The sequence below is a fragment of the Fukomys damarensis genome, unplaced genomic scaffold (genome assembly GCF_012274545.1).
Source record: "Fukomys damarensis isolate Sample0158 unplaced genomic scaffold, DMR_v1.0_HiC HiC_scaffold_5, whole genome shotgun sequence".
In the NCBI taxonomy this organism is placed as follows: domain Eukaryota; kingdom Metazoa; phylum Chordata; class Mammalia; order Rodentia; family Bathyergidae; genus Fukomys; species Fukomys damarensis.
In genome coordinates this window covers 75,496,399-75,511,291 of record NW_022900917.1, presented here as the reverse complement: position 1 = coordinate 75,511,291, position 14,893 = coordinate 75,496,399, and the positions used below count along the sequence as shown (strand labels likewise).

General features: G+C 55.7%; 1 protein-coding gene across 2 annotated transcripts in view; it reads left to right on the top strand.

Annotated features, from left to right (window-relative positions):
- Ndrg1 (N-myc downstream regulated 1) overlaps nt 1-14,893 on the top strand; it is a 51,910-nt gene that overhangs the window by 30,916 nt on the left and 6,101 nt on the right. For both annotated transcript variants that reach the window (XM_010629592.2, XM_010629593.3), the window contains 11 exons: nt 479-584; nt 1,170-1,290; nt 3,023-3,085; nt 3,975-4,035; nt 4,882-4,968; nt 7,087-7,143; nt 9,822-9,925; nt 11,199-11,255; nt 11,793-11,844; nt 12,547-12,594; nt 14,254-14,289. In XM_010629592.2, coding sequence (XP_010627894.1) covers nt 479-584; nt 1,170-1,290; nt 3,023-3,085; nt 3,975-4,035; nt 4,882-4,968; nt 7,087-7,143; nt 9,822-9,925; nt 11,199-11,255; nt 11,793-11,844; nt 12,547-12,594; nt 14,254-14,289 — 792 coding nt within the window. The remainder of the gene's footprint in view (nt 1-478; nt 585-1,169; nt 1,291-3,022; nt 3,086-3,974; nt 4,036-4,881; nt 4,969-7,086; nt 7,144-9,821; nt 9,926-11,198; nt 11,256-11,792; nt 11,845-12,546; nt 12,595-14,253; nt 14,290-14,893) is intronic.

Sequence of the window (14,893 nt, the reverse complement as noted above, 5' to 3'; positions counted from 1 at the left end):
TAAGACTGAGTGTGAGGGGGATGGATTCACAAAGGAAACTGGAGGCTCTTCCTGGAAAAGGAAGTGCATTCTGGGCCACCCTGAATCATCATACGTCCATCACAGGGCCAGCAAACTGTAAGTTAGGTGATATGAGAAAAGTTTTTGCTTTCCCTTCTGCTTATACCTCGAAGGCCTCGATTTGTGAATGGAAGACATAGAACCATCTGCAGAGAGGGTTCTGGAGCCACTCTGGCTCTGTAGCTTCGTGCAGTGATGGCACCGTCCACTCCAGGTGTCCCCCTCCTCCTGATGGAGCCTTTCTCCGTTTCCAACCCCCTCCCTCCTGGGTGTCCTTTCTGGCCAGAAAGACCACTGCCTGGAACTCTGGGCCCCGTGTGCACTCTGAGTGTCCTTAAAGCAGTCAACAACTCGCTGAATGCCTCTGGTTAGCACGTACTGCCCACTTGACAGGCTTCTGTGTGCTGTCTTTCCCCAGGAGCAGGACATCGAGACGTTACATGGCTCTCTGCACGTCACCCTATGCGGGTCCCCCAAGGGAAATCGGCCTGTCATCCTCACATACCATGACATTGGCATGAACCGTAAGTTCCCTAGAGCATTAGGTCCCAGAGGGAGCGGGGCGAGCCGAAAGGGTGAGAGTTTTGGTGACCAGCAACTCTCCATCTTTGCCTCAGGCCTTCCAAAAGTGGCAGCTTCATATAGGTCACCTTAGAGGGTTCATACTTTATCTACCATGCTTCTCCTTGCTTGAAAATCTTCTGTGTTCTGGCCACAGATGTGATGGCCTAGGGGACCTAAGTAGAGCATGTCAATGGAGCCAGACTGCCTCATGCACACACAGCAGCCATGGCTGGGAAGAGGCAGGAGCGAGCCTGGGAGCCGTCCTGGCACCAGTGCAAATCCAAGATTCAATAACTGCCCGTGCAGTGGAGGCCATTGGCCTTCTCCACCTTCATCCTACACCCTCAGTCCCATGGTTTATTCTTGCTTTTATCACCAGAACAAAGGGGGTCCAGGGCCAGAAAGACCAGCAGCCCTGCCCGGGAGCCCGCCTCACCTGCTGTATTGAAATGACACTAGTAAAGCCAATGGGCGGGGCTGGCCATCCAGCATCCCCTGTTTTCTCACCTAACTTCTCTCTCACCCCCTCCCGGCCGGTTCTCCAGACAAAACCTGCTACAACCCCCTCTTCAACTCTGAGGACATGCAGGAGATCACCCAGCACTTTGCCGTGTGCCATGTGGATGCCCCGGGCCAGCAGGATGGTGCTCCGTCCTTCCCAGCGGGGTGAGAGACGTGGGGTCCCTGTGCTTCAGGAGCCATGCAAGGGGAGACAGGGTGGGAAGGCATCAAGCTCACTTTAAAACGTTTTCCTTCACCAGGGCAAAATACCACATTTGCTAGTTCATACGATTTAGCCTCTTAACCATGTTGAAGGGCACAGTTCTGTGGCAGTGAGTTCTGAAATTGCCGTGTAGCCATCTCCAGGGCTTTACCTCACCTCCCATCCCACTGGAACTTGCTCGTTAAGCACTTCTCACCATCTCTGGCAAGGCTGGCTTTATGACGCCTGTACTCCACCTGGACAGGAGCGATGGCAGAGAGGGCCCTTGGGGAGAAAACCTTGAAAGTTGAAAAGAGCGGGAGGGAGGTAATAACATCGTTGCACTTACTACAGGCCAGGCTTCAAAATTCATATTTATCGATGTCATTGTCACTTAATTGATCGCTGGCGATGCTAGCTCCGCTTTCGAGATGAGGAAGCTGAGACACAGGGGTTAACTGCCTTGCTCAAGGCCATGGAACTGGAAGTGGGAAGTTGCGCGTAGGCCTCAGTCTGCTGCTGACTGTAAGAGTCTGTCCCTTTGGAGCACGAGCAGGCCTTGCTCCTCGTGTTTATTCCCTGGCCTTCACAACGTGTGGCCAGTGTGGCATCTCCATTTCCACATGCATCAGCTTACCGATCCTTAGCAGTGTTGCCTGGGCTAGCAGACCTCAGAGATGCCTCTAATGTGCTTGTACTTCAGTGGACCAGGCCAGGCTGGCTGCCCCTGGTGACTCTTCCAGGAGGGCCCTTGGATCTTTTACAGCTAGATAGCTTTTTTTAGTTTTTTAGAATTATTCTTAATTATTAACCTTTATCAGTGAAGGACGGGAGGGACACTGGGCCTCAGGGTAAAGAGGTAAAGAGGAACCAAAGGTAAAGAGCTTGTGAAAATAGTGGGGTACAGTTAACATTTAACCAGAAGAGAGGGTGGGCCGTGGAGGCCCACCGTAAGCTGGTCCTGGGTGGGACCAAAGATGGGGTGAAACTGAGGCTCTTAGTTCCCCCTGCCCGGGCCCCCCCCCAGGAATTTCACTTCACGTACCTGGAGGCCCGGATGCAGGCTGCTCCCCTCAGCTGACCAGGTGGTCCAGGGTGTGGTGGTGGTAGCCAGCATTGGAAGGGGCCAGGCCTCTGAAGTCAGGCTTGAGGGTCTCCCAGGCCCCGGGAGGGTGACATCCCCTGATCCCGAGGCCCACTCAACAGAGAACTGATTCCCTTTGCTATGCAGCTGGCCCTGGGGTGTGGGAAGGGTAGAAGAGCCCCTGACCACACCTGGGGAGCTGCCAGCTACACACTGAGCCCTGGCCACTTTGGAGGAACCTGGCATTTCAGCCCCTTCTCTCCCCAGGTTCTCTCGGGCCATCACCTGGTCTTGTAGAGCCACATGGCTTGTGCCCAGCCTCAGGATGTTTATGAACTTGGTGCTGGGAGCCATAGCAGCCTCAGAGTCAGTGTGAGAAGTGAATGGGGCCTCTTCCAGGGGGCTTGGAGCAGAGGCAGCAGTGGATCCAAAGTCACTTTACTAAAGGAAGGAGGGGCTTAGCATGGGAGCAGGCTCACCCAGGGATGAGTTTGTGTGTGCAACCCAGCATGGAGCGGCCGGGCAGGGAGCAGGTACAGGGCCTCCCAGAGTGTGTTGCCTGTGTTGGCGGGGTCCTACCGCTCACAGGCCGCCTCTCCATGTCCTCCCAGGTACATGTACCCTTCCATGGATCAGCTGGCCGAGATGCTTCCAGGAGTCCTCCTCCAGTTTGGGTAAGCGTGCAAGGCCTGATGCCCTTGGTCTGTAGGGACAAGGGTATCTGGCCTCCCTGCCTCCCAGCTGTGACCTGGTCTGGCTTCCGGCGTGCAGGTTGGGGCTTCAGGATGGGGCCAGAGGGAGCTCACTGCAGTGTGCACCTCTTGTCCCTCCCAAGCCTCACCCCACATTCCTCTCCCACTTTAACCTTTCTTCTTGAGTAGCCATATCACATGCTGGCGGCAGCCCCTACCCTGTCTTTGCTTTCTTGTTCCTCAATCCCCTTTCCTTCACATGGAATGTTCTAGAATGGAGCTGCCAATACCTCAGCTTCTCTCTTCAGTCCCTCAGTTTGCCAATGTATCCCTCCATCCTGCCCCAATACTCGGGATTGAACCCAGGGCCTTTGCACTGAATTACATCCCCAGCCCATTCTTATTTTTTATTTTGAAAAAAAAAAAAAAGTTACAGATTTGCTCAGTTGCCCAGGCTGGGCTCAAACTTACTATCCTCCTGCCTCAGCCTCACTTGAGCCTTTCCGTTAGGTAGATAACCCCTTGTGGTTCTGGCCCAGTTAATTTCATTCCAAGACTTAAAATCCCCCCCGCCCAAAAGCTTGGGAGTGGAAGAAGCGAAGCCTCGGTGGGCCTTCCTGTAAATAGCAGGCGTCTAAGAGCCCTGGAAGCAGGGCAGGAAAAGCGAGATGGGCAAGTCCCTGCAGGGCCGCACTCTCTGGCCCATCAGAGCCTGATTCATGCAGGCTGCCCAGGGCGAGAGCAGCTCCGTGTCAGCCAGCTCAGTGAGCACCAGGGCAGACCCCAGGGCACCGGGATGTTGAGGGACAAGACCAACTGCAAGGTAAGCACCCCTTTCCTCTGATGACATCACTTCTCACTTCCTTCCCAGGCTGAAAAGCGTCATTGGCATGGGCACGGGCGCCGGCGCCTACATCCTCAGCCGCTTTGCTGTGAGTTCTTGCAGTTTGCACTGAAACACCCGGAAAGGCATGTAGATGACCAAGAGAGAGAAAGCAGGGAGCTGCACTTCCATTTCCCAAGTGACACATGCACACTGTGGTGTGTGGGAGTGTGCCAGTGTGTGTGGCACACGTTCTCATGCACGCATGCCTGCAGCTCTGTGCACTCACTGAAATATAGCACTGGATGTGCCCTGTCCCAGCCTGGCCTGCAGCAGTCACTGTGGACAGCTTTGTCACAGCTGCATGTTTTCATGATCTTGGATCCTGACAGGTTCCGAGAATGAGTCTGCTGACACCATTGTTACCACATCAGGGCCTTTGCGTTCTTACCAGGCATGGTTCTGGACACGGGGAGCTCACTGTATTCAGCTGTGGTGTTCTGACCCAGGTCAGATAATGAGTGTACACTCCGGCCCAGCATCTCAGCTATAAAAGGCTGCAGCTGCATCCTAGGGATCTGTGTGTTTCCAGGAAGTAACAGCAGCACAGAGCATGTGCGTGTGCGCTTCAATGGTGCCATGAATGAGGTGCTGGACACGTTGGGCAGCTGGGGCCACAAGGCCCCAGGCAGGTCTGCGCAGTGTGGTGCTTCCCGCACCCTGTGTGTCCTCATTCTGCTCTCTGGGAGAGCTGTTCAGTTCTGAAGGACCTGGAAGCCCCGGTGCTGCATGGTGTGGCACAGGGGTCTTCACGACCCTGAGGTGGTGGCTCTCTCTCTGGATCCACACTGGCCCTTTTCCTGTTCCTTCCCCCAAGCTTCCCTGTGACAGGAATCTCCTAGAGCTTCAGAATCCTGTCTGTCTGTCCACCTGACTGTGTGTCTCCCAACCCCAGCTGAACAACCCAGAAATGGTGGAGGGCCTCGTCCTTATCAACGTGAACCCTTGTGCCGAAGGCTGGATGGACTGGGCTGCTTCCAAGGTGAGGCCGGGGGCAGGGTCCCGGCAGTGGAGGGAGGCCCACACCAGTGATGTCAGAGGGGCAGGGTTCCGAGCCAGCTTCCTAAGCATCACTCAGAGTCCTGAGTATTTGCAGATCTCTACCATGTGCTAGACTTCTCAAACTGTCAGTGATCTCACTGAGTCAAACTCTTTGAGGCAAATAGGACAGAAGTCTCTGAGGAACCCTCACATTACAGATGAAAGTGGATGTTCTCAGTGTGGACTTGGATGCTGTTACCATAGTAACTAGCTCCCGTGTTTGGGCGCTGCCTCTGCCTTAGTAGCAGGCTCCATTGCTCTCCCCCCACTTCTTCTCAGTCAGCCCAGGGGGTGACCTCTTCACAGAGCAGGAAATTAGCTAAGGAAGCTGTCCAAGGTCACGTAGTGCTGGGCAGCAGGACCGGACTGGACACTCGTCACTCTGACACCAAGGTCCATGGGCCTTGCTGTTTCAGGGTGGGAGATAGGCTGCAGGGCGAAGGGCCTTGATGCTCAGCAGGCACTGCCTGGCCAGGCTCCTGCAGCTCCTTATTTATCTTTTTTGAATGATTATTACTTTTACTTTAATTTTTTTTTCCCATCAAGGCCCCAGGGTTTGTGCAGGGGGTGGGTGTCGTTCCAATGGAAGCCAGAGGACACGCTTCCACCATCTCAGTGCAAAAGTATTTTCTCCCTTGAAGTGGCTGGGAGGTTGGGGCACCACGCCCACCTCCTGTCCCTGCAGTGGCAGCTCTGACGTGTTCCCCACCCCAGTGTTGTTCCTCCAGAACCTAGAAGCCTGGCCCCTCTGCCCTTGGAAGGACATTCAGGTGCAGAACATGCTCTCCATTTTTCTTTGCTTTTCCAGCAAAGGAAGTGACATTCCAGTCACCAGCTTGGCTCCTGGTTAGCTGTTTTGAGTCAGGCGTGAGGGGCCCGGGATGCTGGCCCTGGCTGGAATAAGGCCTGAGGCCTCCTGGGCTTATATCCACACTATGCCCTCAATGTCCAGCCCAGCTGCTGAGAAAGACCCCAGTGTGTCAGGCACAGGCATCAGGTGCTGTGGTTCCTTAGCTGCCTCCTGTGATCATTACCATGGACTTGTGATGCTGAGATTCTTGGCACCTGCAGTTAGGGATGAGAGGTCTGAGGCCCAGATGCCTCCACCTGCCCAGTGCTGCCCAGCTAGGAGGTGGAGTCAGTGGCCAACCTGAGGCCCTAGGCTAGGAGCTTCCCCTCACCAGTCCCCGCCGATGCTGGAGTGGGTCAGCAAGCCCTCCCGGAGTTGTGCTATGAAGAACTCTTTCCGTGCATCATGTATGGAGCTCGTGCTGTAGACATAGCCTTGTTGGGGAGAGAGGGAGGGAGCCAGTTGTGAATGAATTTCCTGACTCCATAGATGCCCTTAGATACACGGAAAGGAAACTGGCATATGGGAGAGCAGCATGGTGTGCCAAGAGGTGCTGTGGGCTAAGCAGGCCCTGGATGGGCACTGGCAGGCTGAGGGCCTCTCTGTGAGGGTCAGGTGCTGTTGCAGCTGGGTGAGCCTCAGCAGCCCCACCTATTGTGCCCCTCCTGGCCAGGGCTGAGAGGATGCAGTCTTGGGCAGAGACCAGGCTGGCCTGCCAGGGGCTACAGCTCCCACAGGAGCCAGAGTCAGGAGTGAAATCCTGCTTCCACCAATGCCTGAGATCTTCACCTTTCAGAGAGAAAATGGTTATTTTGACTTACAGTTTTGGAGGTTTGGCCGAGCTGTTCTGGACTCGTGGTGAGCAGCCCTGTGCGGCAGCCCAAAGCTGCTTACCTCGTGGCTAGAAAGCAAAATGTACACAGAAGGGACTGGGGTCCCACTCTCCCCTTGAAGGACCCCCAGTGACCTGAAGACCTCCCTTAAGCCCCTCTCTTAAGGGTTCCACGCACGCCGAAAGCGCCCTGCTGGGGACCCAGCCTTTAACATGAGGACCCTTTGGGGACATTCTGATGCAAGCTCCAGCATGGGTGCCCTCAAGAATGAAAACGGGGGGCCTAGAATGCCACTCTCTCCCTGGGCAGGGGGGTTACCTGTGCTTGGCCCCCTCTGTGGACACTGCTTTCCCATGCACCCGCTGTCTTCCTGCAGATCTCCGGATGGACCCAGGCCCTGCCGGACATGGTGGTGTCGCACCTCTTTGGGAAGGTGAGTGGACGGCCAGGCACCCAGGCACGGGGCCCTTCACACCGGGCGGTTAACTGAGGGGCTCAGGGAGTGGCCTTGTGAATGGGTGGAGATGAATGAGATAGTCAAGGGGGACCCTGTGCCGATACCCGAGCCATACAGTGACAGTCAGCAAGCCATTCGTTCCGCCTCCCCTTACACACAGATCCTTTTATTGAAGTCCAACACTCTGCACGTATTTTGACAAAATTTGACATAGGTGTATATCAGTGGAACCATGGCTAAAATCAAGACAATGGACATTTCCAGCACCCCCAAGGCTTCCTGTACCCCATGATAATCCTCCTCTCCTTCCTTCCCAGATATCTTCTGATTTTCTTTCTGCCACTTTAGATCAGTGTGCAGTTCCGGATTTGAACAGAAGGGTCCAGGGCAGCATGGACTCCTACTTTTGGTCTCCGCCCACTCAGCTTCCTATTTTGAGGCCCCACTGCACTGTGGTGTTAGCCATGGCATGTTCCATGTCAGAGCTGAGCAGTGTTCTGGGATTGGTGGATCCCAGCTGTTCTCAGTCACCTGTTCGTGGACTGCATTGTCTTCTGCGGAGAATCACCAGCAAGCTCTGCAGCAGAGCCCTCCCTGGGTTTAGCTGTGTGCCGCCGGGTGCTGTGCTCAGGACTTCACAGCTATTGGCTCATTGCACCTGCTCAGCTCTGTGGCCTGTGTGATAAGTACTAGTTTCATCTCCACTTTTGCACAAGGCAATGGGCCAAGCAGGCAGAGTGACCTGTGTGAAGTCTCACTGTAGGGAGAAGGGTGGTGGAGATTTGCACCTGCGATCCATGCTGGTGGCTGCTGTGATACCCTGGACCCGGGGCCTCAGGTCTCATGTGGCTCTGAGTTGGTCTGTGCTTGGCAGAGCTGTCCCTCCCCTAGGGCGCTCAGTGGGCCACAAGGCCAGGCCTCTCCTGGCACACTGGAGACCAGCCCTGGCAGTACAGTCTCAGCCTCCGGTTTTACATTTCCACCCTTGACCACGCCAGCCACTGTGTTTACTGTGTGCCTTTCGCACTGCTGTCTGCTGCTGAACTGAGGAGTGTGACCATCTGGCACCCACTCCTGAGCCCCAGAGCAGCAGAAGATGCTCAGCTTTGGAGGTGGCAAGGTGCAGCCACTGGGTGTGGCCCTTGTATTCTGTTCCCTGTGACTGCTGTGATGCAGCATGACAGAGAAAATGGCTTAGGATGACAGAAACCCTCCACAGGCTCTGGGGAATCTCTCTGATTCTCTCAGCTTTTGGGAGCTGTCAGCTTTCCTTGGCTGGTGCCTGTGTACTCTCTCCTCTGACCCTTCTCCCATGGCCTGCTCTGTGTCTGTCCCAACTCTCTCATCTTTGCCCAGGGACACTTGGCAGGTATTTAGGGCCCACAGGGAGAATGCAGGAGAATCACGTCTCACGTCCCATAATCAATCACATCTGAGAAAACCCTTTTCTCAAATGAGGTCACATTTGCAAGTACCAGGCTGGATGTGGACATGGCCTTTGGAGGCCACTCTTAAGCCCACTGCAGTTCTGCTGCTTCTTTCTGGTTCATGCCACAGGTTCAGATGCATTTTCTCTGCCCTTAGCACATCTCATGGAGCAGAGAGGCATTTGCAAGAGTTCAGAGCCAGTGTATCTGTTTCCCCAGAAGGAGATGTCAGGGGTAACCTTGAAAGTCGGACCTGACTATAACACAAGTTCTTGGAGCTGGGCGGTCAGACAGCGAGGGCCTCTGTTGTCCCCCAAGTTCCTGCAGTTCTGTTCTGGTTAGAAATACCAGGATGAAATAATCCTCAGATTATTTTTCCTAACTTTTTTCTTAGTGGCCAGCTGGCCTCCTTGCTGCTTTAGTGACTGTGACCGTGGCTGCTTTGACACAGCTCAGACTTGACATTGGCTTTCCCCACCCCTGCTCTAGTTGTCTCTGATCATGTCAGATCTTTGTATGAAAACCACAGCACCTGCCCTGTATAGAGGAGAAACAGAGCAAGCTCTTAACTTGGTCCCAAATCACACTGGAAAAGCCCCCTAGAGAGCAGGCAAGCTGAGGTTGACCCCACAGAGGGCCTGGGGCCCCCTGCGGGAACTGAGATTTCCACTTTCGAGTAACTTCCTGTTGCATGAGTTGGCTTTCAAGCATGAAAAACTTCAACTCCCTCCATTAAAAAATAATTGCTGAGGGCTAGAGATTTGACTCAGTGGTGCTGCCGACTGCCTTGCCAGTGCAAGGGCCCTAGTTCTATCGCCAGTACCAAAAAATAAATAAATAAATAAAATAATACTGGCATTTGTATCCGATTTGGGCTGTTTGCAATGGATTTTCGTGTGCACAGCCTTCTTAAATCCCATAAACACCCTCTTTGTCTAAGGACCTGAGGCTCAGAGAGTTCAAAGGATTAACCTGCCGAAGGGGTGGTGCTGGAGCTGGGCGGTCCACAGCAGCACTTGGCCTTGCGGCGCTGTACCAGAGACCAGGAGACACAACCATCCCCTTGGTGGGGCGTCTTCCTGCTCCCCGCTGACTGCCATGCCGCCATCCCCAAAGCTCCTCATGCTCCATGGCTCGTTGCCTTTGCCTCATACCTGGGCCACCTGCAGCTGGACAGCCAGGGACAGCCAGGTCCTGGCACAGTAAAGAGCACCTCTCTGCCCGCAGGAGGAGTTGCACAATAATGTGGAGGTGGTGCACACCTACCGCCAGCACATCCTCAATGACATGAACCCGGGCAACCTGCACCTGTTCATCAATGCTTACAACAGGTACCTCTGGCCAGTGGCTGGCAGGGCAAGGGCGGTGGCTCTCGGAGGTGCGGCAGGCGGGGCGGACAGGTGCCTGACAAGGACACCCGTGTGTCAGGGGCTTCTGCAGTTTTGTGAGCACAGAGCTGGACAGTAGAGGCTGCCTCAGGCCGGAGGGTCAGTGCACATGCTCGCGGGTGCTGCACAGACAGCTCCGTGAGCAGAGCAGTGCAGCACCAGGCAGAAGGAAGGAGGGATCCCGAGGGCTGCTCAGAAGCCAGTCTGTTCTTCTGAGTTCAGAAAGCACAGGAATGGGGGACCTGGTGTCGGCCCCTGGTTCTGGGATCAGCCGGCCCCTGCTGAGATGGCTCTGCCACACTCCTCAGTACAGGACAGGAAGGCCCAAGGGGTCGTCCGGCCTCACATGGTAATGACGGGATATCACCGAGCATGCTGATGTTCACGGCAAAGTCCGATGGACATTTCCTCTGGTGTCCTGCGGCATCCCAGCGCGGGCGGCAAAGCTGAGGCTCGCTGTCTCCAAAGAAGCAGACTTTGAAGTGCACTGACTCCTGACCACTTCCCGAGAACAGGAGGGAGGCTGGCCTGCGGCTGGGAAGTGACCCCTCATGAGCACAGTGCTTGGGAGGAGGTGCTGCTGGTCCTGTGGTGTTTTCCTATTGAGGAAGCAAAGGCTCAGAGAGGCTTACTGATCTCCCCAAGGTCACAAAGCCAGGAAGTGGAGCTTGATTTGAACCATGCTTGTCAGGCTGCGGACTGAGAGTGAAGGCGGCTCCTGTGGGGAGCTTGCAGACAGCGGAGGGGTGATATAGTCATCCAGGGGAGGGTGGTCCACACTGGGCCCCATGCGTACAGTGGGAAGCCCTGGGGTCTTGCACCGGTGGGAGGGAGCTGAGGTCTGAGTTTGCGGGAGACTGGGGGTGGAGGAGCTAAGATCAGTTACTGGTTAAGACAGGAGGCCCTAAGACCACTGCAGGTACATTTGTAACACCGGGATGATGTAAGAAAGCCTGGGAGAAGAAAGAACCCTCTGGAGTCAAGGCAGGATTTGTATCCCTGAAACAATAGCAGTTAGTGCACTGGGACAGAAAGAGGAGGGTCCTGCTGGATGTGCTGGAGTCCTGCTGTCCCCTCGCACTCCCAAGGATGCAGGGAGGCAGTGGGTCCCGGCGGCCTGCCAGCTGCTGCAGCCCGTGGGCTTGGGTGGCTCTGCACCCGGTGGCAGGAGGGCAGCCTGTGTGTGCTGATGCTAAGATGCACTTATCCCCTGCAGCCGGCGGGACCTGGAGATCGAGCGGCCCGTACCGGGCGCCCACAGCGGGACTCTACAGTGAGTTCTTGTCCCTCCCACCCTGCAGTCTGGAGCCCCCGGGGTGCGGGATGGGGCGGGACAGGGCGGGCGCTGGGAGCTGGCCGACCCTGATGGGTTGGCACGGCCCCTCACCCCTCAGGCTGCACCCTCGATGTGGGGGTCTGGGGGGAGGTGTGCTGCCCACACCCCACCGCCCTCTCCTTGGTACTCCTAGGCTTCGCTGCACAACGCGGGGTGCAGGGAGGAAAGGCCGGGTCCCTGAGGCTCCCGGGGCACATGGCACGGTGCAGCCCTTGTGACTTCGCCGGGCTTTGTTCCCCTTGTTGCTCCTGTGGTTCATTTCCGGCTCAGTCCGGCTCACACTCCCCGATGAGAGGGGTCCTTTAGATCAAACCAGCAGGGCCCAGAACTTCTCTGACTGAAGCCTGCCCACCAGCCCTTCCATGGAGAGGGCGGAACCGATGGGGGAGGAGGGAGCGCTGTGAGAGGAGCAGAGGCTGCTGGGAGATGGAACAGTGGCCAGGTGGGGGTGCCAACTCTTCCCTGTCATCCCAGGTGCCCTGCTCTGCTGGTGGTCGGGGACAGCTCTCCTGCGGTGGACGCCGTGGTGAGTGGAGATGGAGGGCCCCTCCCTGCCCCGTGTGTGCGGGCACTACCTGCCGTACTGGCCCCTGCCATTAATCAGAGCCTCAGCTTGGGCTGCCCAGTAGGATTTGCAGATGGTCATGTGGTAAAGACCTGCAGTGTTTTAAGGAACCATGAGTTTCTTGTGACTCACTAGAGATAATCATAGGATGCATCAATAGAGATATATTGTTCATGCCAAGGGAGGTGATAGTTCTTCTTTAGGCATTTGGAACATCATAGATTGCTTACAGATAATTGCTTAATTCTGGATACCACTTTTAAGAGGGACACTCAGAAGGAAGACAGAAACTGCTTTGGTGGGAGTGACTGAACATGAAGAAAGATTGTTGGAACTGCAGTTGTTAAATCTATACAGTTCCTGGCAGCAGCTAGCAAAATAAGGCTGTTCATTTAGCAGACACTTACAGAGCATCCTGCACCTTCCAGGTAGTCTTTGTAACAGCCTTTGGAGAGATGTTCACTCTTCATTTAATTCACGGGGAAACTGAGGCTCAGAGAATTAAGTAACTTGTCCAGGGCCACACAGCTGGTCACAGCAGATGGGATCTGCATGGCCTGGGAGCCCAGGTTCTTCCTTCCGTGCTGAGGAAGATCAGGGTTTCCAGTGCCAGGGCAGAGAAGGACAGGGGCGCGGTACTGACAGAGCCCTGCCCTTGACCAGGTGGAGTGCAACTCGAAACTGGACCCCACGAAGACCACTCTGCTCAAGGTACGGGGACAGCGGGCGTTGCGTGTGCAGAGACACAATCCTCCCGGGGCACGGGGTGGGTGGACTGGGAGGCTTGGCAGGGGCTCTGGGTCCTGGGCTATAGCTGGTGCCTGCCATGGGACTCTGGCTGCCCAGGAGCACAAACAACTCAAGGCAGTGCACAGCCTGGGCGCCCCCACCCAAGGGTCTGCGCAAGGCCGAGACCACCCAGCGGGGATGCCACATGGAGCAGGGCTCTTTCCCCTTCTTCCCAAAGGTGCGCCCACCAGGGAGGGCAGGTGGAAGAAGGGACCTGGGGGATGAGGTGGTAGTGCGCTCTCCACATGACCTGGCCCCACATGCATTTTCTGATCCCTCACATTCCATTGCGAGATGGGAAGATGCTGGGCTCCGGCCCTCATGGTGCTGAACTTCAGGGACTGTGGAGACCAATCCACAGTGTGGAAACCGCACACTTAGTTTCCCAGGCAGCGGAAATCCCTCCCTCCTGGTGCCAGAGGCCGAAAGACCAAGAGCCGGGTGCTAGCAGGTGCAGGTCCTCTGCAGGCTCTGGGGGGCCCTGCCCCCGCTGTTCCAGCTCTCAGTCACTGCAGCCTCTCAGTGCTCAGGGCTCTGCCTCAGCCCCCTCATGGCAGGCAGTGTGTCCCTCTGTCTCCTGGTCTGGGTCCAGATTTCCTTTTTTTGTTTGTTTTTTGTGGTTCTGGGATTGAACCCAGGGCCTTTAAACTACATCCTTTTTATCAAGAGGGTCTCACTAAGTTGCCTGGGCTGGACTCCAGCCTCCCAGAGTGCTGGGATTTCAGGTGTGTGCCCCCAAGACTCACTTCCCTTTTCTTTTGTGGAAGTCAGCTCCTCCCCAGATTTAGGGCCTGCAGTAATCTAACAGGACTATATCTCGACTGCATCTGTAAAAATCTTCTTTATTTCCAAAGACAGTCTTCTTCAGGGTAGCTGGAGTGGGAGCTTTAGTATGCCCATGGTAGGGGTACACTTCAACCACAGCAAAGGGCAGGCAGCCTGTGCCAGTCAGGCAGCTGGTCTGATAGCATTCAGCAGCAGGACCAGCTTTTACCTGGGTCTCCCCAGACCCTCCCAGGGTACCAGTCAGCCCTGCTGAGCTGTGTCCATTCCTGTAGCATGGCCTGCATCCTCACAGAGCTGGGGGCTGCCCTGCCTGACCACAGGCTGTGGCTGGTACTTAGGATATGGCCTTGAGCCCCTGGACTGGAGGATGGATGTACTGCACCCCTTCTGCAGCCCTGTCAGGCCGGAACCCTCCAATCTACCAGTTTCCTTTTGAAGGCTTTGCAAAGGGTATAAGCAGACAGGGCCTTCTACGTGGAACCTTTGCAGGTCATTGCTGGCCACTGTCTTGCACATCACTCCTGCCCTGTCAGGCCCAGTTTCTGCCTCCCAAAGGAGACATATATAGGCTCTTGGGAGAGGGTGTGCAGTGGTCTATGGGCCCAGTCTATAGGGCTGGCATTGTGGAAAACTGTGAGTAGAGCTTACCAAAGAGATGGTATGATGCTGAGATGCCCAAGAGCAGCCTTGCTAGTTGGGGGTGGGGGGGGCGCTGCCCCCAAGATCCACCTGGTGCAGAGCAGATTGCTGTGGCCCAGGTGTTGGTTGGGTGCTAACAGCTTTCCTCCCTCCTAGATGGCGGACTGTGGCGGTCTCCCACAGATCTCCCAGGTGAGTGCCAGCTGTTGCCCTCCCTGGTGGGGGCCCCTCTGCACATGCGCCTCCGTGACCTGCATGTGCCTCACTTCTCACCAGCTCCCTCTGACCACAGGTGGTGGTTTTGGTGTGTGGTGATTTACAGACTGTGCATTCACACCAGGGCACACTGGCTCCCCAGAAAGGAACCCCTTGTGGAATAGGTAGCCCTGGGGTTCCCAGGCTTAAGGGAAGTGCCAGTGGGCAGAGCTTGGTCACTGAGGGTCAGATCGCAGGTCTCCCGAGGGACCACAGGCTTCTGCTAGAGCCAGGGCTCCAGGACCGCAAGCCAGGGTCAGAGAGACACAGAAGACATGGAGCTAAATCATGTGTGCATGTGTGTGTCTGTGTGTCTGCCTCTATGCACACGTGTGATGTAGCGTGTTTGCTGCGCCTGTCATAACTGACTTCCCAGTTGCCTCCTGTGAACAGCCCGCCCACCTATCACACAGACCCTTAGTCTTAGTTACTTTTCTCTCACCGCTGAGACAAAATACCCGACACCCAATGTTAGAGGTGAAGGGATTTATTTGGCTTAGAGTCCTTAGAGGTTCAGTCCATAATCAGCCAACTCCAAGGC